Source organism: Fusarium musae, chromosome 2 (genome assembly GCF_019915245.1).
Source record: "Fusarium musae strain F31 chromosome 2, whole genome shotgun sequence".
NCBI lineage: Eukaryota > Fungi > Ascomycota > Sordariomycetes > Hypocreales > Nectriaceae > Fusarium > Fusarium musae.
The window spans coordinates 1,448,699-1,472,181 of NC_058388.1; the positions used below are offsets into that span (position 1 = coordinate 1,448,699).

At 48.2% G+C, this 23,483-nt stretch overlaps 9 protein-coding genes across 9 annotated transcripts; 6 read left to right on the top strand and 3 right to left on the bottom strand.

The window, feature by feature from the left end:
* Positions 1-519: 519 nt before the first annotated feature.
* J7337_002404 (uncharacterized protein) lies at positions 520-1,224 on the top strand (the record flags this gene model as incomplete). Its single annotated transcript, XM_044820133.1, has 1 exon — positions 520-1,224. The coding sequence occupies one exon, from the start codon at positions 520-522 to the stop codon at positions 1,222-1,224; it is 705 nt and encodes a 234-aa protein (XP_044684433.1).
* Positions 1,225-6,043: 4,819 nt separating this feature from the next.
* On the top strand, positions 6,044-6,383 carry J7337_002405 (uncharacterized protein; the record flags this gene model as incomplete). Its single annotated transcript, XM_044820134.1, has 2 exons — positions 6,044-6,130; positions 6,186-6,383. The coding sequence occupies 2 exons, from the start codon at positions 6,044-6,046 to the stop codon at positions 6,381-6,383; spliced, it is 285 nt and encodes a 94-aa protein (XP_044684434.1).
* Positions 6,384-8,280: 1,897 nt separating this feature from the next.
* J7337_002406 (uncharacterized protein) lies at positions 8,281-13,179 on the top strand (the record flags this gene model as incomplete). The annotated part of the gene is made up of 3 exons (XM_044820135.1): positions 8,281-11,139; positions 11,186-11,461; positions 11,509-13,179. 3 exons carry the CDS (start codon positions 8,281-8,283, stop codon positions 13,177-13,179), a joined length of 4,806 nt encoding a protein of 1,601 aa, XP_044684435.1.
* Positions 13,180-13,469: 290 nt separating this feature from the next.
* J7337_002407 (uncharacterized protein) lies at positions 13,470-14,554 on the bottom strand (the record flags this gene model as incomplete). Its single annotated transcript, XM_044820136.1, has 4 exons — positions 13,470-13,787; positions 13,836-14,162; positions 14,214-14,407; positions 14,461-14,554. 4 exons carry the CDS (start codon positions 14,552-14,554, stop codon positions 13,470-13,472), a joined length of 933 nt encoding a protein of 310 aa, XP_044684436.1.
* A 328-nt stretch (positions 14,555-14,882) lies between these two features.
* J7337_002408 (uncharacterized protein) lies at positions 14,883-15,785 on the top strand (the record flags this gene model as incomplete). Its single annotated transcript, XM_044820137.1, has 5 exons — positions 14,883-14,916; positions 14,987-15,044; positions 15,094-15,134; positions 15,183-15,663; positions 15,713-15,785. The coding sequence occupies 5 exons, from the start codon at positions 14,883-14,885 to the stop codon at positions 15,783-15,785; spliced, it is 687 nt and encodes a 228-aa protein (XP_044684437.1).
* A 358-nt stretch (positions 15,786-16,143) lies between these two features.
* Positions 16,144-16,800, top strand: J7337_002409 (uncharacterized protein; the record flags this gene model as incomplete). The annotated part of the gene is made up of 2 exons (XM_044820138.1): positions 16,144-16,236; positions 16,333-16,800. 2 exons carry the CDS (start codon positions 16,144-16,146, stop codon positions 16,798-16,800), a joined length of 561 nt encoding a protein of 186 aa, XP_044684438.1.
* A 199-nt stretch (positions 16,801-16,999) lies between these two features.
* J7337_002410 (uncharacterized protein) lies at positions 17,000-17,974 on the bottom strand (the record flags this gene model as incomplete). The annotated part of the gene is made up of 2 exons (XM_044820139.1): positions 17,000-17,565; positions 17,617-17,974. The coding sequence occupies 2 exons, from the start codon at positions 17,972-17,974 to the stop codon at positions 17,000-17,002; spliced, it is 924 nt and encodes a 307-aa protein (XP_044684439.1).
* A 79-nt stretch (positions 17,975-18,053) lies between these two features.
* Positions 18,054-19,628, bottom strand: J7337_002411 (uncharacterized protein; the record flags this gene model as incomplete). The annotated part of the gene is made up of 4 exons (XM_044820140.1): positions 18,054-18,070; positions 18,284-18,407; positions 18,456-19,178; positions 19,227-19,628. 4 exons carry the CDS (start codon positions 19,626-19,628, stop codon positions 18,054-18,056), a joined length of 1,266 nt encoding a protein of 421 aa, XP_044684440.1.
* Positions 19,629-20,435: 807 nt separating this feature from the next.
* Positions 20,436-23,230, top strand: J7337_002412 (uncharacterized protein; the record flags this gene model as incomplete). The annotated part of the gene is made up of 6 exons (XM_044820141.1): positions 20,436-21,282; positions 21,419-21,587; positions 21,787-21,852; positions 21,900-22,095; positions 22,285-22,355; positions 22,492-23,230. The coding sequence occupies 6 exons, from the start codon at positions 20,436-20,438 to the stop codon at positions 23,228-23,230; spliced, it is 2,088 nt and encodes a 695-aa protein (XP_044684441.1).
* Positions 23,231-23,483: the final 253 nt, after the last annotated feature.

Here is a 23,483-nt window from a genome sequence, read left to right on the forward strand (position 1 = left end):
TAATTCAAAGCTTACGCCCCATAGCTGTTTGCTGGGACAGCAGTCCCAGATACTTGGATTCAACATGCCAAAGGCATTGGAACTCTAATGGAGCAGCGAGGACCAGCAGCTCACGCTGAAGGCTGGGACGCAGCCATGCTGCTCTCATGCCGTGGTATTCTTGTATGTCCTATGTTTCTCCTTGACTACATGAACAAGGCAAAGGATAAGGAACTCGCATTATCTCCAGGTCAAGTGACGTGACGGAGCCTTGCGAATGTCTTCCAGTAAGAACCAATCGCTGTTTGGGGAGCACAATGCGTTGGATCCTGTCTCTGTTTCGTCACCGGCAGGGTTACTCTGCATTGCTGCATTGAGATGGCGCGATATAGCATCTCACATATCACCCATCCAGTCCAAGTGGACTTGTCATCCTAGCCCTTCACCTTGAGTGGATCTTTCGTCCCTTTGCAACGGCTTTGACAATATTACCCTAGCGGGGTCACCACTAACACGGTCCCATGCCAGACTATAAGCGATATGTTCTATCCCGGAAAGGACCAATTGTTCCTGTCGAGGCCAGCATGGAGGCATGTCACGTCTGATGGCGGTAGACGTCTCATCTATGCTCCTGACGCCCCCATTGAGCACATCCGCGTCGGTGATGGCTTCCTTGCAAACCTGGCCCAGCTCACGCCTATTTTGCATGGGGCTTATCTTCTGAGAGAAGCTAACAAGGCTGGCATGTTTGTCAAGCCTGACAAAATCTCCGCCTTGGCCCACCTAGCCACCGTGGAACATGCGAGATTGGCGCGATGGTTCGACGATTTCGACGCACTTGAGTTTCCAAGACCGGTCGAGGTTCTGCCAACCGACCCGGATAATTCGTTGTTCGAGACAGTGCTGGAACACAAGTCGGCAGCAGCCGGGTCCTTACTCATGGGGTACTGGGCAAGTATGCTCATCCTAGAAGAGACATTGGTCGAATGCGGGACACCGCGAGCTAATTCGGAGATATCCATCCGGTATTTCGTGGAACAAATATTGCGGTCGGTAGAATCTGTGGGACGAGACACCATGGGGCCATATCGAATTGGGTTCGCCATACGGATCGTGTATGAATTCGCTACTGGGCAAGAACAGAGGTGGATTGCCAGCATGTTGGATAAGTTCTCACAAGGGTATGCTGCAATTGACAAGAAGACATACCCTAAGCCTAAAGACGATGACACTCAGCCAACGTAGTTTATTCAGTCTACAGCTTAGGGTAGATTGTGACCTTCCGAGGTGGTGATAGTTAGGAGTTGGAGTATGTTTGATGACTTGGAAGATCCCCCAAGATGATGCTTGATGTCATAGGTAGACGCTGTTTATTAGTTTCCTGAGGAGTTTCCCGCAAGTCAATTGATATCCAAACCTTTACAAATCTTTACACCAGTGCTGAATCTATTGATCGAGGTTGATAAGTGCGTTCTTCCCTTTCAACTAATTGGCGACAGATAGCCAGTCCTCTTATACCATAAATACCTTGAATGTCACAAGTATTCGTCTTGATTAGTTACCTGGAATGATGTAGCTGGAAGAGTTACCCTATCTGACAAGGTCATTGAGACTTGACGGTTTGCTCAAATAACATATTCTTACTTATACTTCTACAGTTGTTACTGGAGTGGCTGAATCTCAATTTCTGATTGCCACTAAGCTAGATATGTGAGACATGTAATTGTTGTCTTGTGTCATTATATGATAGGAGCTCACTATGGTGAGTTTGAAGCTTGAACATAACTACGTCGAGATTCTGTCAGTTGTATATGAAACTCGGTGGGAAAGCGTTACAAGTCAGTAGAGGTTTTGATGGTCCGCAGTGACCTTTATTCGCTGAAAGATGTCTCGTTTGTTAGACAAATGTGACTCGAGAGTGCCAACTTGAGGAATACATAGCTCCCTTTGAGGTCGCTCACACTCATTTAGTAAGCTGAATCGCTCTGTTATGAGGGCCAGATCCTGCAGATCCTGGAAAGAAATCCCCATATACAAGAAGCTTATGAGTGATGTTACCTAAGCGTACACACAGTTTGGTCTGGGTTGAGGTTCTGCATAGAGAGAAGTTACGAGCGATGGCTCAGGAAGAACCAGTACATTTTCTCCATCAGCGTGTACAGCAATGGATTGTATCACCCTAGGGGACTGACCCAGACCCGCGGCGAGGGTATGCTTGTACCTCGAATGTTTGATCAAGTTTGTACGAGTGATAAACAAACAGTGTAGCAAGTAGTACAAACTTGCCGTCCAATATCAATCAGGAGCCACTGCCTTTCATTGGAACTCTACTAGCCATAGCAAGTGACAGATATAGTATCATGGGAGTTTCGATATCATAGTGAGGCTTTTTTTCTTCAAACGAATAACCATGTGTAGTTGAAGCCAATCCTATTATGAGCTGTGTTATTTACGTGTACTCCTGTCACTCATCAAAAGTCTTGCCACCTCAACAAAACCGCTCAGTTGGACCTAGAAAATAAATGAACTATGCTTGAAACAAAATGACAGCAAGTTTTAAGCTTGTAATTCCAGGAATCAAATGTCTTCCTTTGGAACAAGCCGCCAATGTCAATAGGTCGCTTGACTTCAGCAATACAAATTACCAGAATCTATAATTGAATACATTCTGACTGTTCATGCTATTGATAACACTATGGTAGTATCTCTGTGCCAAATGTCCGATGAACATGAATTTTCATATGGTGTATTCACATGCCACACTGCTTCTGATCAATATGTGCGAATTATACCACAACGTCGCATCGATTGCACAGTCAATCACATGTGAATCGATACGAATACTTGCAGATAGGTCTGCAAAAGGGTATTCTTATCCGCCCCCAACGACATCCCAATCAGGCGGTCTGTATCTGGACCTCGGGGTGAGGAAAAACAGCGGAATGCCTTAAACCAAAATTCGCTGATCTCCCACCAAAGCCCATCCGCTGTATTTCCTCACCCCCTAGCTAGATACGGTCTCCTTTCTCAAGATGCAGGTTTGAGTCCACTTCCGGAGCGTTGTGTAACGACGGGCTCAAGAGGTAAGCAGCTAGAGTAGCCAAAATAAAGCTTATCAGCTCTGTCATATCTCAATTCAAACAGTGTTTGCTCATTCACTTTAAGCAACTTAGAAATGGATGTCAATTGGATCGCTCACTGGTTCGATGTCTGGCTTCCTCACAGGGTTACGAGGAAATACCCGGAGAGATATAGACTGGGTACGTTTACCATGGCGAGTCTTACGTTACACAGTAGCTGATATTTACTGGAATGATATGCTCTTTAATGATTATCAAGACACTGAATGGTTTGGCCTGGAGAACTCGCCAGAGTACAATGCGAGGGAGGACTTGTCTACGGCTGCTTGATTTACTACGAAGAATTTACCAACAACTATCCAAACTTTCGGTGCGGTTCTAACGCCAGATATACGTTAAGGTGCAGTATATAATAAAGTTTAGTCAAAAGACCCATACCTGTAGGTGACAACATGTTCATAGCTCGCATCACTCATAAGTTTCATTCTAGATCTAGCAAGATATCTCCACTCACCTAGTTCGAGCAAAGAAACCACAAGACACTCGCATTCATTGGCAAAGATAATACCATACTGATCCAATGACAAAACCTCATAGCAACAATTGTGATGCTTACCTCACGGAAGTTCCCTTCGGTGCTACTTAGATGAGGCCTGTTCATCTCTTCAATGAAGAGAGAACTGGCTACTCCACTGAATGACAAAGAGAAAAAAAAATCGTACCACAAAAGTACCAAGATTAAACTAGATAGGCCATAATAATATCCACCTCTCAGCACGTCCCGAAGATCTGAGACTCCCGGTACGCAAAATAGGGCTGATATAGGCAGGTACAAAGTCGGGATGGATCATGGGCCGAAACCTTGATCTCAAAATTGCCGTGAATACTCCAACAGGCAAGAAGTTGTCAATAAGAGATGAAAACCAAGGATAAAACGGCATCTTAGTTCCAACAAAGAAGATGTTGCCAAGATGACGAACGCCTCTTGGTAGAGACTGATGAGAGTTTCTTTAGCTACCTTACCTTTGAAGCAGATGCTACCATTGTGGGATGCAACCTATCGACGTAATTGACGGCGTGGCCGTTAGAGCAAACGATGCAACGGTCTAAGAGCTCATCGCTGCTTTGTCCCTTGGAGAAGAGTCATCGCAGGGTCTAGAACCCGTCAACTAAAAGGCACCAACCTGATAAAGCAAGGTCAATCGGATCAGAACCTCCTCACTGGAAAGTGCCGTTTGACACTTGCAACTGTGGCTTTCAGCTCAAGGCCACATCGTCATCCCTTGCCATAGTTTCACTAAAAATAAGAGCTTGGGCTTATGTGGCTGCGGCTCGTCAGTCTGCCCTACGCTCTAGACCGTGTCTTTTGTTTAAGGTTCTCAGTAGTGGAAGACGCCGCGATGCAACGTTCCCACACTATCTCTAGGTTAGAGAGAGTTCTCGCATAGCTATTTTGAGTTCCTGGACTCTTGATTGCTTGGTGCGTACCGACACAAAGGTTCGCAGATAATTGAGTTTATTTGGCGAAATCGAGCTTGGGGTAAGCCACTTTTGACTATAGTAAGGCTGACTGACATCAGGCGAAGTTGCCAACAGTTGCTGCGTACGTGTGCAACCAAATCAGCCAATGTGCAGATCTGAATCAGTCAGTTGCTTGCACGATTAAGCATCTGACGTGGAACCCTCAAATATGCTTGCTATGACAATCTACCCTACCCCAAAAGCCATCAGGCAGCAAAATAATGCATACGCTAAAAATGCCAATATTCAATTGACCAACGAGATCCCAGGCCGCGTATCTCATGATAATTCCCCATGACTTCACCAAGCCAGAATGAGGTTGCATCGGAGATATGAGAAGCCCCCCGCCAAGCAATAGTTTGTTCTCTCGGCCCAAGGCTGAGAGAACGCCCGGGTTCGGTGTGACAGACCTTGATCTTATCTCGACATTATCTGATACAGATGGGCGAATCATTACCCAGACCGTCAATCTTACATGCATAGAACTCCTTCTAGCGAGCTTCTGGAAATGGAGCTTTGGTGGAGACGTGGTCACGAGGTTGTTGTTTTCTCTCTTGGCGGGAAGGATAAACGGTGCCGATGCTTCGGTGCTTCCGACTATGGGGAAATCGGTCTCCACCCGGCGGATGACGGTCCGGGGTTATGTCAGCATCTCGGCCGACCAGTGCCGTCCGTAAGCTCCACATGTTGTCACTGGAATTCCGCTGGATGGGAAGTGAGGGGAGAAGAGATAAGGGGAACCAAGGGATGTGCTTTGTGGGCAAAAGTAAGGGACTTGCCTACGGTTGAGCTATTTACTGCTCATCACAATAAATGCCGAATAACTGTATCACGGCAGTGTCTGACTCCCTTATCATACGACTTTCCGATTGACCCTATCGTAATATTTACCGTATCACTCGTACTCAGCACTGACTCCTTGTTGACACCTGAATGGCTACCTGCACGGCGATCAATGTCAAAGGTGAGCCACAAGGTCGCATCGTATCTTCAATTGGACCCCGCGGAATCCATAAGCTATCCAAGCCGGCACGTCATACCCAAGAACAGCCAAGCTAGCCAAGCCTTCGTCTGACTACAGGCATTTTTAGCGTCGCTCCATAGGGCGGCATCTGCTACGTAGCAACTATGGTTGGCGTGGTCTTGGACTCTTGGTACAGCTTGGGGTAGATCAGCCGCAGGAGCATTGTTGACAAGAACTTTTATTTAAGGGAGTCTTTCCCCCCTTGATGATTCTATCTTATCCTCCTCATCATCATCATCAATCAGTTCCTTCGTCAACAAACAAACTCTCCTTGAACATCTTTTAGATTGCACCAGGAGTGCCTTGAACACAGCTACAGTACCTTGAAGGTTACTAGACGATACATCTACGATACCCATACTCAGCAGACTAAAGACAGTCGAGCAATTACTTCAACTATACACACCACATACAACTCTTCAACTTCACAAAGATCACAATGGCTTTCGGATCTTCTCGCACCAGAACCTCTTCTGAGGAGCAGCGTGGACGAAGCACTGAGCCAATTCCCCTCATGGAGTCTAAGGTATGTGACACTGAACTCAGACTTAGCCTGGACCCCACTAACAAAGCTATTTCAGCAACGAACAAACTCATACTCCAGCGAGTTCTCGACCCGGTCTACGGCATCTTCCACGACCAAAGCTTCCCGCTCTTGGTTCAAGGCTGCTCCCCAGCCAGTCAACAATGTCACCTACTGCGGCCGCCATTCAAGCCAGTTCCTCTTTGGCGGCCCTTCTCTGGCTGATCTCGCCCGGGCGATGTTGGGCAAGGATTGAAGTGTCAGCTGTACGAGCACATACGAACAAGAACAAAGAAACCCTGCTCTGTCTGCAGCATCACCAGCACTATAGCATGACCGCCTAATCACGCCAAAGCAACATAACACTGCGCTGGTAGTTTCACACTCACTCGTCGTCACTGGCTGGTACGGGACGGACACTCTCATTCTCTGGGAAGCGTGGCGTCTTTGGTATGGTTACAGACACTTGTCCATCCAACCAGGCGCAATTAGGGAACTTTTTTAGGAGTCGGGGTGGGAATGACTGTACCACAAGAGACCATGATACCAATTTCGTGTAACAATACCTATTAACTACAATGAGTCCATGAATTCGATACAATTTTTAACAAAATCCGCTAAAACCTGTTTCTAAATTTGGTGTAATGTTCAGCAAGAAAAAGAAAGAAAAAAGTCTGATCAGGCCGTGTTTTCCGTTTCACGAATCGTGAAGATCCTCGCATTCGGAACGATCTTCGCATTGCGTGGCTAGTCTTGGCGATTATGAGCCAAGACCTGGGCCGCGTAATGTTTGGCCGAGCATCCGACTATGAGGGTATTCAGGGTCCGGGAATATTACGATGAAAATATGGCTATTCCCGGTGTAGTCCTGGAAACACTAGGGTAGGTCGGTTCATCATCCGAGCAAAGATCTAGACCAGCTGATTATACGCGGTGTCCAATAGATAAGGGCTGGCGTTTCTTACGATCCCCTCATCTCCTGTGTTACGGATAATTTCTATTTATTCTCTGTGATATGTTTGGAGTATAGCTCATCATATTCGATCGATAGCTTCGGGGGGGTTTTGGACGTCACCCCCTCACAATTAGAATAAAGTGTCAGTCAATCAAGTGTATACAATAGGTCAAGTTGAACATACCAAGCACAGATTTCACGAACTCTAACTTCTAATAATCATTACCCAGTGAAGCGCACGTAGTCATACATAAATCCCTCTCAATAGTTTATTGATGATCATGTGTGATCTATTGTGTGTCGGGAGATCCTCTTGTGGTGCTGCCTAAATCATAAGGCAAACATTTTCTGGGGTGATGCGCATGCACCATGCTGTCAACGTCTTCAGCCCTACAACGATACCGAGCTGTAAATCAAGCTGACTACCGGGGACGAGCTGGGATAGATCGAATTTATATGTGAGCATGTTGGAAAATATGATCAAGAATTGAAAGTGCAGATGGGCTTGAGAACGGTCAAAAATGCGAGGAAAACGAATTTGAGGCCGAAACTGACCCTATAGACAAAAAAAGAGACCCGAAAGCCATTAAACAAGTCATGTTGAGAATTCGTCCTTTTGTTCTCGTCATGAGAGCTTCGCAGATCAAGCTACAATTAAACTGCGATCACATTGAAATTGGTGGTGACCCACCAATCAGAGACCGGGACCACAACTGCCTGAATGAAAGTGGGTCTATATTGCTAACCTGTCGTTTGGTATCCGTAACTAAACCTTCACTTCACGCGGCGAACCCCCAAATTCCATCTCCTATTTTGTCCGCGTTTGCTTCGAATATACCATCAGCATCAGTCAGTTCAATCATCGACATTGTGCGGTTTGGTTGTTCGGCTTGTTTTCTACTTGATGTCTTTGCGCCGATCTTGAGTGCCACAAGCTCAACCGCGACTTAGGCCGCGCCCATGCATGCTTTGACGTGAAATCATATCTAGACGCGCATATAGGTGAGTTTACCCCCCAAAAATCATCAAAAGGAACGCGACGATTCGATGATTGCAATGCAAGGTCCGCGCTTATGGCTGTGACTGTTGCGACCCTATTGGCATCCCTTGGCTGACCTCCCTTTGCGTACAGAACCGCCAAAGTTCAATTATACCGGTCGCCGATAACCTCCTTCCATCATATTTACGCGCAAACACCATGGTTAGCAAACGCAAAAGAGTCCTCGAGGACTTTGATCCCAACAAGTCTGATCCCGAAGACGAGAATTTCGACCCTTCGGAAGCTGGACCCCCCCGAAAAAGCACAAAGAAGCACTCCCGTTCACGTAGCGGAAAACCCAGCCGCCGACGCAGGAACGGTTACCTGGGTTCGGACATCGATGATGACGAGGATGAAGTCTCTGATAGCAACGAAGACGATTTCTTCGATGACGAAGAAGAAGAGGATGATGCTGCTCCTGTGAATGCCGCTGGTCGTCGCGCCAGAAAAGCTGCCACGCAGCCACGCAACTACGCAGAGAGCAGCGAAGGAGAAGAAGCATCGGCTACCGGCGACGAATCTGACAAGCCAGACGATGAGGACATCAAAGTTGACGAAGATGTCAAAGAAGACGACGCCGAAGGCGAGCCCGTAGAGGAGCCTGCCAGGTCAACTAGATCCAGAGTTGTCAAGCTGAAACTCACCAACTCCAAGTTGCCTGCGCCTCGTAGGACTACTCGAGCTCATACAGAGGAAGCTGAAGAGTTCCTTGAACTATCCAACTCTGGAAAACACGCCGTCCCTTCACGCGATTCGCGAAGTAGAAGCCCTGAGACATTCGCTCGGAGCACAAGAGCTACACGTGGGTTTAAAGGCCTCAAGAAAGCCCCGGAGACGATTCAAGAGGCCACACAGGAAAGCAGCTTTAAGGAAGTCAGAGAAGCCGACCAGCCCGACGAATTATCTCAAGATCCCGAAGAGATTGAAAAGAAAGAGGTGGCTGATCAAGAAATGCTAGATGCTGCTGATCAAGATGCACCTGGAGAAGATGCGCCTGTGCAGACGGTAGAGGACGAGGACGATGAGGATGATGTGCCTGTTACTCGCCGAACCCGTGGATCCCGCGCCAACGCCTCCGCAGCACCGGAAGAAGCTGAATCGGATTCTGGACCTAGAAAGACGCGCCGACTTACCCGCAAATCGAGCAAAAAGTCTCAAGAAGTCAGCAGTGATTTCGAACCAGGCGACGAATCTGACGACGCAGAAGGCTCCGGTGCAGAAAAGCCCCTACCTCAAGATGACGATGACGTCGATAGCCCAGTTCCCCGCGGCCGACGTTCCCAACCCGCCAGATCTCGCCGTGGTGGGGACTCTGGAGACGAGGAACCCGAATTCGACTTGGACGAGCTGAATGAAGAGGCACGAGAACTTAGGCAGGACTCGCGCTCTCGTCGCCGTCGCCCAAGAAAAGAATCGCCCATTGTGTACCAGGAAAGCACTCGGCGAGCGAGAACACGGGTGAATTATTACATGCCCCCTCTCACCTCGGCCAATATTGAAGAGGAAGAAGTTGAGGCTCCTGCTGCGCAATCGCGCTCGCGCCGAGGACGTGGCGGTGCCAGTCAAGGCTGGGAACGCAGCCTCAACACTACATTTGGACCCTTTGGAGGCGGCGGCGGAGCTGGATCCCTTCTTAATGGGCCCTGGGGTACTGGCGCAGCTGGCGGGGTCGATTCAGACAGCAGCGACGATGAGATGGTGCATCGCTCTAGTGTAGCTGGTAATGTCGGTATGACGCCGACCGCAGCGACTCACGGTGGGCTTCTTCCCGGTGTTCCTGGACTAAACCCTGATGCTGGCGCTCCCAACGTTGGCAAGATCAAGGACCGTAAAGCTCTTGCGGATGCTGATCCTCTGGGTGTTGACCTGAACGTTGACTTCAGCAAGGTTGGTGGTCTTCAGGGACATATCGATCAGTTGAAGGAAATGGTACAGCTTCCTTTGCTCTATCCTGAACTCTTCACACGATTCCACGTCACTCCACCTCGTGGTGTTTTGTTCCACGGTCCTCCTGGAACAGGTAAAACGCTACTTGCTCGTGCTCTGGCCAACTCAGTTGGCTCCGGTGGCCGTAAGATCTCATTCTATATGCGCAAGGGTGCCGATGCCCTGAGCAAGTGGGTGGGTGAAGCTGAGAAACAGCTTCGATTACTCTTCGAGGAAGCGCGCAGAACTCAGCCTAGTATCATTTTCTTTGATGAAATTGATGGTCTTGCGCCGGTCCGTTCCAGCAAGCAGGAACAGATCCATGCTTCCATTGTATCAACCCTGTTAGCATTGATGGATGGTATGGACGGTCGTGGTCAAGTCATTGTTATTGGAGCTACCAATCGACCTGACAATATCGACCCCGCTCTTCGTCGACCTGGTCGATTCGACCGAGAGTTTTACTTCCCGTTGCCTGACATCGAAGGGCGAAAGTCAATCCTCAACATTCACACAGCAGACTGGGGACTATCAGAGAAGTTCAAAGATTCCCTAGCCGAGAACACAAAGGGCTATGGTGGTGCTGATTTACGAGCTCTCTGTACTGAAGCAGCTCTCAATGCCATTCAGCGAACTTACCCCCAAATTTACGCCTCCAAGGAAAAGCTTGTGGTCGACCCCGAGAAGATTGGCGTTCATGCCACTGACTTTATGCTGTCCATCAAGAAGCTTATTCCCTCCTCTGAACGATCGGCGACATCTGGTGCTAAACCACTTCCCAAATCGATAGAGCCGCTATTGCGCAAACAGTTCAGCGAAGCCAAGAATGCCCTCGATGACCTGTTGCCTCGTAGGAAGAAGATGACAGCTCTCGAAGAAGCCATGTACGAGCAATTCGATGACGATGATCATGGCTTTGGTAGAGAAACCATGCACCAGGAGTTTGAACGATCCAGAGTGTTCCGCCCTCGCTTCATCATATATGGTGTTAGCGGTATGGGACAGAGTTATATTGCTTCTGCCATTCTTCACCATTTCGAGGGTGTTCATGTTCAGAATTTTGATCTTCCCAGCATCTTGGGTGATGGAAGAGTAAGTTTGTGCACTTACACGGGAAACTACAGACTAACATCGGCAGGCTATGGAGCAGGTCATTGTCGGTCTCTTTACGGAAGTCAGGCGACACAAACCTAGCGTTATTTATATCCCTAACATCGAAGCTTGGTACATGGCACTACACAACACTCTGGCTCTTACAACTTTCAAGACTATGTTACGATCTATTCCTCCTACAGATCCAGTTCTTCTTCTCGCCACAGCAGAGGGTGATAGAGACGAGCTTCCCAGTGAACTCTTCCGCGATTTCTTTGGATTCGCAAAGAAGAACCAAATGAAAATTGAGAAACCTGATCTGGTAAGTCAGAGAGTTGTGGAATGGGGCTCCTGTGCTAACCTTTGTAGCATTCTCGAATGGAATACTTCAGCACAACGTTGCAATATGTTAAGAAGAAACCCCGCGAGTTCCCCGACCCTGAAAACCGGAAGAAGAGGGTCCTTGAGGAGCTTCCTGTGGCTCCTCCAATCGAACCACCGCCCCCTACCAAGGCTGATATGAAGGCTGCACAGAAGAAAGACCACCAGCTTCTCAATGCTCTCAAGATTCAGCTTCAACCCATCATGGATCAGATCAATCGAAAGTACAAGAAGTTCAGGCAGCCTGTCATACCTCAAACTCAGATCGACTATCTTTTCGCCGAGTCGGACCCCAATTATGTGCGTCCAGACCTTGAAGCTGGACAACTTCGACCATATGAAATCGTCAAGGACAAGTATGACAACGATGTTCTCAGAGATACCACATCTGGGAAGTGTTATTATAATCTTGAGACAACCACCATCGAGGAGCGCCTGTCAAATGGTTTCTATGCCCGTCCAAAGGACTTTCTTTTTGACATCAAGGCTCTTGCAAAAGACGCCAAAAATATTGGAGACAAGGAGCGAACTCTCAAGGCCAATGAACTCCTCAGCAACGTCGAGGTTGATGTCGCTAGTATCGAAAACCAAACCTCTCAAGTTGACTGGGAGGCGCTGTACAGACGCCAAGTCCAGCGTGCCAAGGATGCTGCGGAGAAGGAGAGAAAGCGAAAAGCAATGCAGTCTGTCATAGACCGTGTGCAATCTGATCTGGGAGGGAATGACAGCGACTCTCAAGGCCCTGTTACTCTGGGAGAAGCCGTGCCAGGATCGAGGACAACTGCCAGGTTCCAAGTTAGAAGCCCACTTTCAAATGGTCATGGCACCTCTGGTCAGGAGTCATCACACCCCTTGAGCAATGGCATCACCCACCCATTAGGAGAAGATGTACAGATGAGTGGTGTCCAAGATGATACGCAGGCTATGTCTGACATGGGACCTCCACCAAAGTCTCATGACCCCAGCGTGGCTCATACTGGCATGACCCAGATTTCACAGAAGTCAGTAGTGACTACTCTTCCACCAGGAGTTTCACCATCAGCTGTTATCAACGAGGCTTCAACAACTAAAACCTCTGACCCATCAACCCACCAATCCTCAAACTTTAGTCAAATGACAAATGGTGGCCATGCTGAGAACCGAGGTGTTGAGGATGATAGCCAAGTCGACATCCCAGACACGTTACTCGTAGCCGGGCACAATACTTCTGGAGATGACTCTTGGTTGCACTCTCAAGCTCAGGCTGCTGCAGCAGGGGGTAACCTCATGCAAGGATCGGGCATTTCTGGTAGCCCACCTTCGCAGCGATCATCCGGTTTCAAGGCTCAGAGTGTGGGCGGAATGGCCAACATCCTCAATGATCAGACTTCTGATGAATATCAGTCGGTTCGAAACTCAGGTTCATCCACTTCGGCTTCTCAACCTTTCGCTGGAGGCGAGATAGATACAGTCCTTCAGCACCTAACGGACGCGACAAGCGGCTGTACTATTGAGCAACTTGAGCAAATTAACCGTGAGCTCATGGATGCTATATGGCGCACAAGAAATGAGTGGAATCGCAGCAGAGTCGTTGACCAAATCATGCACGTATTCAACGGTGTAATGGACGACATTGATGGCATGCAAGGAGTTGGACCAGGTAGCCAAGTCCCTTATTGATGGCTGGCGCACCACAAAATCTCAGCAGATACGTGTTTTTGTAAAATGACAGGGAAAGGAAAGGAAACGAATGGAATGGAAAGGAGGGGTTTCAAAGAGTCGGGTGTACGTTTATAATCATGTCTAGGAGTTTGGTGAACGCAGCTTCCATGGCCAAGGAGGTATTAGATGTGTGTTCTAGAGGATATCATGGCTGCTCAGGTTGATTTTCCCCGTGCCAGTAGCTAGCTACCTGTACTACGGTCTCTTTTTTCCTACATATATTGAAACAATAGCGATCTTCAATAATTCTATAGCTTGGGTTTATCCTTTGTGCTGTCGTAGCGCTTGCCCTCATCTGCTTGCTCTGCTACAGTCAAGTCTGGGAGACTTTGAGGCATGATCCTCCGTGGTGAGGCACCTGGGACTACATTGTATTTGGAGAAGTCGGTTATTCCCGCATGTTGGCGGAGGAAGTCTTCATCTAGTAGGAGCTCACCGTTCACAAGGCTTGGAGAAGCTTTGAGAATCTCGAGGATAGCGTCGGAGAAGATGGTTGCCTTTCGTAAATCATTGGCTTCTTCCGGGTTTTTGCTTGTGAATTTCTCTGTAGCCGCCGACTCGATGGCCTAATATGTCAGTTGTTAGAGCAACTCAAGGTGTCAGATTCAACATACCACAGCTGGCCAAATCGATGTGATGGCCATATCCTTCTTCCCCTCGCGCTCAAAGTCCATGGCAAGACCCTTTGTGAGAACACTCATACCAACCTTGCCCATAGCATATGCGGTCTTGCCACGGAAGAAACGACTATAGATAGGCGGGCTAACAACAACTATCCGACCCGAAGAAGAAATATGAGGAAGAACAGCTTGGACTGTTGCGTAGAGTCCTTCTGGATTGACGCGCTGCATGAGTTGGAAGCGCTTTACGGGAGTCGACGATACAGGGGCCCAGAAGATGGCGCCTGAGTTGTAGATGAGAACATCCAGACGGCCATAAGTCTGGTGTTATTAGTAGGAGAGTTAAAAGGGAGAGCAGTTTGGTAAACTCACGGAGATAGTATTCGATACAAGAGCATCTATACTTTCGGGATAGCGGACGTCGACCTGAATAGCAGTAGCGTCGCCTCCCTCAGAAGTAATCTCACGAGCAACTGTCGTGATGGTAGAAGCGGAAGAGTTGGGATTTGGAGGAAAGGGTTTTGGTAGATTGGAGGGATCACTGATAGTCTTTGCAGCAACAACAACTTTAGAGCGTTAGTTTCATAAGTTACAGTACCTATAGTGAAGCTTGACATACCAGCGTAGCCATTGCGGGCGAGGTCAACGGCGACTTGACGGCCGATGCCTCTGGAGGCGCCTACAACAAGGGCAACAGGTTTCTTGGATACCATTGTGAATAGTTGTTTTACAGGTTTCAGAGTCTGTATAGATAAATACTGACGATCTGTTTATAGATCCGATCAAGCCAAATCAAATCAAATCAAATGTCCTGAAAGGTCCAAGTCCGATGCACCCCAACCCCAACCTCCACCTCCACCTTCCCCGAGCCTCGGCACGGGGAAAGACCCCACATCGACCGGGGCCGAGATCCGTTTAATACCTTAGAGCACTCTCCCTCTCCACCTTGGAATTGTATATACAGTATCCGTACCTGCAAAGTCCGGATACAGATCTCGTCATTTACTCATCAAATAACGTCAGAAACAAGTGCCGTCTAAGATGGGTGGATGTATCGACTGCTACCTAGACATTGGTGAGACGCTTGACATCTCTGTTTCCTGGACAGCACTGATATGTAACAGTGTCATTCTACAGCTATGTAGGATATGCGGACTTGAGGCAGAACATGAGCAAACTTGCTGCTCATGGGGTTCAAGTAAAGTATGTTCATGGATATCCATATCTTTAAGCAAGTCGCTGACTTTTATAGCTTCATCCCTGTCTTTTTGGGCGGCATTATGCAGACATCAGGTAACTATACTGAACCGAATACCACGACTTCTTCTTACATAGACTTAGGAAACCGTCCTCCATGGGTTCTCAAGGCCAAGGGGAAATATCTTGCTAGAGATTCATTCCGCGCTGCTGAGCGTCTTGGAGTTCCCTATCAAGGCTCACCACCCGATATCTTTGCCATCGCAAAGACCGTGTCACCTCTCCGCGCCCTACACTTTATCAAGGACAACTACTCAGAGTCAACTTATCTCGCTGCAATCCGGTTCCTGTTCCACAAGATCTGGCTGCCTCCTCATGTCAATCTTGCAGAGGATGAGAAGCTTATTGCAGCTCTCAAGGAAGCAACGGATGAGCTAGATGGAGGGTCTGGCAAGAAACTGTTCTCTGATGAGGATGTTGAGAAGATCATGAATGGAAGAGAGAGCATGAAGGAGAGGGTCAAAGATCTTACTGGTGAAGCGGTTCAGAAGGGCGCTTTTGGAGCTCCTTGGTTGATCGTGACCCGTGATGATGGCAAGTCTGAGGCGTTCTTTGGAAGTGACAGGTAAGTCGTCAATGTGGCAAAGGAAAGAAAACAGAAACTGACTTTGCAGATTTAACCATATTTACCGGTTTTTGGGGGTTCCTTTCAAGGATGTTGAGATTTTGCCTCCATCAAAATTGTGAGGATAGTCTCACTCGATACCTAGATACCTTTACCTAACCTTGGGCGGTTAACAGAAGGAATTCATAAGCCTGGGACTGGAATTGTACCAACAACGACGACAGAATTTAATATAAATGAAACGAAACACGATCTATTAATTAAAAGCCTAAGAACAGTTGAAGATGTAGAATAAATACGTGATACGTCGTCATTCCATGTCTCAGGCGTCATTAGTCCCATCACCGTTACACACAAACAAACCCACTCAACTTAAGCATCATCAAACCTCCACCTCAAACTAACCTCACAGATTCATCATCAACGTCTTGAGCAATGCAGTCTCTCGAACTGAATCTCATAGTCGCGGCCACGCGCAACATGGGAATTGGCCTCCATGGAACAATGCCATGGCAAGGTCTACGCAAAGAGATGAAGTACTTTGCGCGCGTCACAACTCGGGTGCCACCACAGGTATATATATTGCTCTTCCTTACTTTGCCATCTGTATATCGCTGTGTTGTCGCTTTATTGAACAGACCATGGGAGCCATGTACTGACTCGACCAAGGCTCGCTCATCCTCTATCAACGCAGTCATCATGGGCCGAAAAACCTGGGACTCAATCCCCACCAAATTCCGCCCTCTCAAAGACCGTCTCAACATTGTCATATCCCGCTCCGCGCCCTCAAAGCTCCCCGAAACAGTCGAGCCTTCTGAACCCGTTAGAGTTCAGTCTCTTGAACTTGCTCTCCAATACGCCCGTACTCATAACGATGTCGGTCGAATTTTCGTCATCGGTGGTGCGCAAATCTATGACGCCGCTCTCAAACTGCCAGAAGCACGACGGATCCTTCTCACGAGTATTGAGCGTGATTTTGACTGCGATACTTTCTTTCCTGTCGACCTGAAAGATGGATCATGGGAGAGAAAGTCTAGAGATGAGCTGCAGGAGTGGACAGGTGAAGAAATTGAAGAGGGTGGCCAAGAAGAGGCTGGCACAAAATATGAGTTTCAAATGTGGGAGAAGCGTGCTTAGTTAACTAGGCTATACAAATACAATCACAACAAAAGAACATATATATGAGGTGGAATATCATCAGGGAATCATTCATATACAACCGCCATGCCTAGGAAAATCCCTTCGTCCAGTGCCCTATTCATACAGCCTGCCCGTTCTATTTTTTTGTCATGTAACCCATACATCCATCTGATAGTACAAATATTCCTTCCGCATTCTAGTTCGCTGAAACCTTGGCTGTCTCCTCTGTTGATACATGCTCCCCGTTCACCTCCTTAGCAGGAAGACTATCCTCCTGCTGTCCGCCAAGTTGCTTCTCCAATCTCGTCCAGAACACATCCACCGGCTTGGCCATAATCGCTGGTAATTGCGCAGCAAGGTTATTGTCCGAAACAGCCTCGAACTGCAACAGTGTCGACCTCATCCAGCCCACGATAGCGAGAAGAGCTCTAGGATCTGCATCAGCAGAACCCTTGAACAGGTTTCGCCAGATGGCGCTTGCTAGCATCGCATCGCCCTTGATAAGACCCTCGTCGTATGCTAGCAGGAGACCACGCCACTGAACGAAAATGTCCTTGAGGTATCGCTGGCGGAGGGCGCTCGATGTGATGTGGTGGTCGATGTGCATCTTCTTCTCGCATTCGAAGAAAAAGTGGTCTGTGAGCTGGTGCTGCCAGTTTTGGAAGCCCTCGCGGTCGAAGCAGCGTATTCGGGTATTGATTAGGTAGAGGTGAAGCATGGTTACGTGGGACCAGGTGCTGAAGGTTGGAGGAAGTTTAAAGGCTGTGGAAGTTAGCATGATACAGGTACTTTGAGGTTTGCTGAGAGACATACTGTGATGCCAGGGACTATCAGGGTTCAGAGAATGCCCAATCTCTTCACCATCCTCCGCAAGCTGCACCTGATCATCCTTTCTCTCCTTCTCAGTGATATGATAGTCCGCCGCCTTCGCTGAAGCCTTGAAAAGCTGCTCCGTCGCACCCAACACACGATACGGCTCGGCCATAGACTTTCCAATACCCTTTAGGAGGCTTCTCGAGCTCGTGTTGCTGAAATGTCGTCGAGTAACAACCGCAGCGGGTGGAAGGAAATTCCTTGTCGTCGGTGCAGCGGCTCGTGATGCGCCGGCTCGCATCGCAGCCCGGAGGAGGGTCCGGGCCTGGATTCTACATGTCTCGCAGGCCATGCTCATTGTGAGAGTATGTTCAGTAGGGAAATTCGGCGTGAAGGGCCTGGGCAAGGCGGGATGAGAGGCACTTGGAGTGTTATCGTCATGGACCCTTGGATACTAAGCTAGTAAGTTGAATCTGAAATTTTGTGACTGGTTCGGCTGTCGGTAATATAGTGCGAAATGCACTGTGTCTACTGTGCTATATATCAACCATGCGATCACTTGAGAATAAAGAGGAATTTGATCAGCAGAAATACAGTAGTATACAGCTATTTTACATTTTACGTTAGCATCATCGATATCTGGAAAATAACAATGAGCTATTTGTACCACCGAAGCCAAAGCTATTGGATACGGCTACATCAACCGTCTTCTCTTGTGCTTCATTTGGCACAAAATTAAAGCCAGCTTCAACATCTGGCTTCTGTAGGTTTAATGTTGCTGGCACAACTCCCTGGGAATACTTAGTGAATGCGTCTTCACGGCTTTGGAATCCACATACCTCATGAATGGCTAGGATGCAAAACAAAGCCTCAACAGCTCCAGCTGCTCCCAGCAAATGCCCGACTGCGCCCTTGGTGCTGCTGACTGTAACATCTGACTCTTTCTGATGTCCCTCTTCGCCCAGCATGATCCGTTTGATGGCCGACGTTTCCGCTACATCCCCAACATGAGTTGCTGTCGCGTGTGCGTTGATGTAGTCGACCTGTGAAGGCTTGATGCCTGCACTTTTGAGTGCTTTCTTCATAGCAAGGTATGCGCCATGGCCATCTTCCCGCGGTGCTGTCATATGGTGAGCATCACCGCTGCAGCCGTAGCCCTTGATTTCAGCATATATATGGGCTCCCCGTGCTTTGGCGTGCTCTAATTCCTCGAGAACCAACACTGCAGCACCTTCAGAAACAACGAAGCCATTGCGGTCAGCATCAAACGGACGACAGCTTGCTGTGGGATTGTCGTTATATGCTGTTGACAAAGATCTTGCTCTGCCAAAGCCAGCGAAAGTCAAGGGATGGATACATGATTCTGAACCTCCGGCGACCATTACATCGGCGTCTCCCATGGTGATAAACCGTGCTGCATCTCCGATCGAGTGTGCACCAGTCGTGCAAGCCGTGGTAGCCGTGTGGTTGGGACCCTGGAAGCCGTATTTCATAGCCACATGGCCGGCGGCCATATTGATAAGAATCTTGGGGACAAATAACGGAGACACCTTCTTGTAGCCCTGTCACATATTTAGCATAGGTTCGACAATAACCGGATGGCTTCTCACGTCTTGATGGTGCACTAAACTGGTCTCGTAAATCTCGTCTAGATTTCCAATACCGCTTCCCAAGCAAACACCTGTTGTCTCCTGCTGCTCTTCGTTCTTCGGCTCCCACCCAGAGTCCCTGAGAGCCATGTCGCTAGCTGCGATGGCATATTGTGTAAATTTCGACATTCGTCTTTGCTCATTTGCATTGACCCATTCTGATGCCCTCCATCGTCCTTCTCCATCACCACCGGGCACTAACCCAGAGACTGTGCTCTTCAACTCTTTCCATCGCGCCTGAGGCTCGAGATCTGCGACGCTGACGATTCCGCATTCGTTGTTAATAAGACGAGCCCATGTTCGCCCTACGCCAACTCCCAAGGGCGTGATGGCTCCCAGGCCTGTCACTACCACGCGACGCATCATAAACCCATTCCGAGGAGCAGGATCCGAATGCGTGCCACAAGGGAATAGCTGAATCGTATAGAAATCTTGACACAAATCAAGGGAATCTATACAGGTCCAAGTGATTACGGGACGGTGGAGCTGATGTTGTATAAAATCGATGGACTATTTGATCCCAACCGAAGTGGAATTTCCGTGTCAGGCTTAGTGCCATCTTGATACAGGGCGTGTCTGAGGTACCTCTCATAAGTTCAATGGGAATCCTCCCGAACCTTAACTTGAACAGCATCCTCCTGAGTAGATCTCTTACCGTCTTCGGATTATCTGGAGGATTTGTCCTTTTCATTGTTCGATGCTGAACCAACAGCTTATATTATTGTCAATTATTGTTTGTTGACAGGCTTATAAAAAGACCCGAGCCTCAATAGACGCCACAAAGTAGTACAAACAAAAGGACACTTGCCTCATATAACGACACGACTTCAACGACACCTTGAGTCTCGAGCATTCAAAAACTTTTGTACTCAGCTCAGAGACGTCTTTATTTTGCAAGAGTAGGAAAGAATACATGTCATAGCTTCGTCTCAACCACGTCTGTTCTCTGTCTAGGGCTTTAGGCCACCCTCACCTCAGACCGCGTGTCCTATACCGGATGAGATGCAAACCGATTTCACTCAAAATAGTGAGTTCATGCCAAAGATTGCAATGCCTTTGAGATACTAATGTGGTATTTAGACTCTCTGAATTATCCAAAGAACTAGATGAGCTGCAGATCACTGTAGCCCACTTACCGATAATCCCGGGTGAGAAGAGCCAAATCTCATAATGCCAAAAAACAAGAAGTTAGGGTCGGTCTTGCCAGCCGAAGCCGTTGGCCAGAGTATAGGAGGTCCTAGCGGACGCTTGTCCACGTCTCTTGAGATTGAGGACTCATCAAATGAGAACCTCAAGCATCGCCTCCATGAGTGGGCAACCTCAGCGCGAAATGACGACGAGGCAGGTTCGGAATACGAGATGCTTATGGACCCAAATCTACCTGATGAGTATGAGACACGACGAAAGGGCTCAGGAGAGTCTGGTGATGAAGCAGCGCTGCTCAGTGGTGATGCAGACGACGAAGAGGAAGAAAACTCCCCTTATCCTGAAGTTCGAGCTGCGGTAAGAAACTTCGACGAAGATCTTCCATGCAATACAGTGAGAGCTTGGACTATAGGGATGACGCTGGTGGTGCTAGGTGCTAGTACGAACACGCTCTTGTCTCTCCGCCAACCGTCCATCAGTATTGGGCCTCTCATCGCTCAAATCGTTGCGTGGCCTATGGGTCATGGCTGGGCAAAGATTGTTACTAACAGGGAGTTCACCACTTTTGGTATTACGTGGACTCTGAATCCTGGCCCCTTTAATGTCAAGGAACACGCAATCATCGTTGTCATGGCCAGTGTGTCATTCTCTGTCGCGTATGCTACAGATATCATCCTTGCACAGGTTGTCTTCTACAAGCAGGACTTTGGTATTGTGTTCCAGCTTCTCCTGACTATCTCAACGCAATCTGTGGGATATGGCATTGCGGGGATGCTACGCAAGTTCTTAGGCAAGTTGTCCCTATGTCACCGTGATCCCGCAACTAACCCTAAAAGTCTATCCCGCGTCCATGATCTGGCCCGAGAATCTTGTTGGTGTAACTCTTATGAATGCCATGTACGAGACAAACGATACACCAGATCCTACCATTATAGGAGGAAGAATGCACAGGTACAAGTGGTTCGCCATTGTAACTGCATGTTCCTTCGTATACTACTTCATTCCAGGGTTTCTGGCGCAATTTCTGAGTATCTTTGCTGTTGCCACATGGATGGCACCTCAGAATCCTATTGTGAACCAGCTATTTGGAGGACAGACGGGTGTTTCGCTTCTTCCTATCACCTTTGACTGGACTCAAGTAGCAGGATACGTTGGCTCGCCGCTCATTCCACCGTGGTATGTTTGAAAGAAACTCTTCATAGGAGTAGCTAACGAAGAAAAGGCACGCCATCGCCAATACTGTCATCGGAGTTGTTCTGTTTTTCGTTATAGGATCATCCTTTCTTCACTACGGCGGAGCTTGGTATGCTGAGTATTTGCCCATGAGTGACTCTGGGACTTACGATAATACCGGCGCTTCCTATAATACCTCCAGGATTCTCACGAAGAACTTTGATTTGGATGAAGAAGAGTACAAGAACTACTCCCCTCTTTTTATTAGGTATGATAAGCAGTTCGTACAACCATAATCAAGACTAACATGGAGAGCACCACTTTTGCCATCTCTTACGGCTTGTCGTTCGCTGCTATATCGTCACTCGTTGTCTACACCTATCTGCATAACGGAAAGCAGATCTGGCAACAATGGAGAAACAGCACAAACGAGAAGCCTGACATTCATATGAAACTCATGAGAAAGTATAAGGAGGCTCCTACCTGGTGGTATATGTCCCTATTTGCTGTTGTATGTCATGATGCTGAGGGCCTCTTTTTGTATAGTCGACTGACAATGAAGTAGATGCTACTTATAGGGCTCTATACAGTACTGGCCTACCCAACCAATCTCTCCTGGTGGGCTTTCTTGCTTGCTATAGCCATCTCTTTTGGTTTTGCTCTGCCTATAGGCATTATCCAAGCCGTTACAAACACCCAGATTGGCTTGAATGTCTTGACCGAGTTCATCTATGGATATCTTCAGCCAGGTCGACCTCTAGCGCTCATGATGTACGTTCAGCCTCCACTTCAATAACACTTGTGTGCTAACCCATTAAGCTTTAAAACCCTGGGATACATCTCAATGAAAGTATCATGGACACCCTCGAAATGACGAAAGAGCGAGACTAGCTAACACTCACCCCAGGGCGCAATCGCTTCGTTTTGTCTCGGACTTGAAGTTCGGACATTACATGAAGATCCCCCCTCGAACCATGTTCCTGTCTCAAGTCGTTGCCACTACATGCTCATGCTTCATACAGATCGTCGTTCTAAACCTATCCCTGAAAAGCATACCTGGAGTCTGTGAGCAACCACCCTTCACGTGCCCTGGTGGCCGTGTCTTCTTTGCCGGTAAGTCACGCAATCCATCGCCTACAGCTCTCCCTAATTGGCTAGCATCTGTGATCTGGGGCCTCCTGGGTCCTGCACGCATGTTTTCCCCTGGTCAGGTATACTCTGGCCTCTTCGTCTTCTTTGTCTTGGGTGCCATTACACCAATAGTCATCTATGTCTTAGCCAAACGATGGCCGAGGTCTCCGGTGCGATATCTTATGGCACCCCTCATATTCGGAGGCGCAGGGGCGATCCCGCCTGCAACGCCGCTGAATTATCTCTCATGGGGCATTGTTGGCTTCGTCTTCCAGTTCTGGATCAAGAAGCGCCACTTCAGGTGGTGGACCAGACTCAACTTCCTGACGTCGTCAGCTCTCGATCTAGGTCTCGCCCTATCGACTTTGTTCATCTTCTTTGCTTTTACGCTGCACGGTGTAGATCCGCCAAGCTGGTGGGGGAACAATGTTGTCACCTCGACGATGGATGTCCAGGGGACCGCGATACAAGCTCACGTACCAGATGGAGAGCGATTCGGGCCCGAGAGCTGGTGATGTAAGAGGTGCATACGAGAGGAACTATTGTATCTAGAGTTGCATAGGTATTCTAGGCAAATTTGTTGGTGGCTGATGCATCTGCAGAACCGAACTATTGGATGCAACATATCATTCAGAGATATCTTGACTCTTGATGTTTAGAGTTATCTCATAGTATTCACTCAGCAGCCAGTCAGACTCAACGTGGCGCATGTCGCGCAGATGGACAATAAGCCCGCCGCCCGCAGAGTCGAGAAGCTGAGACATATGC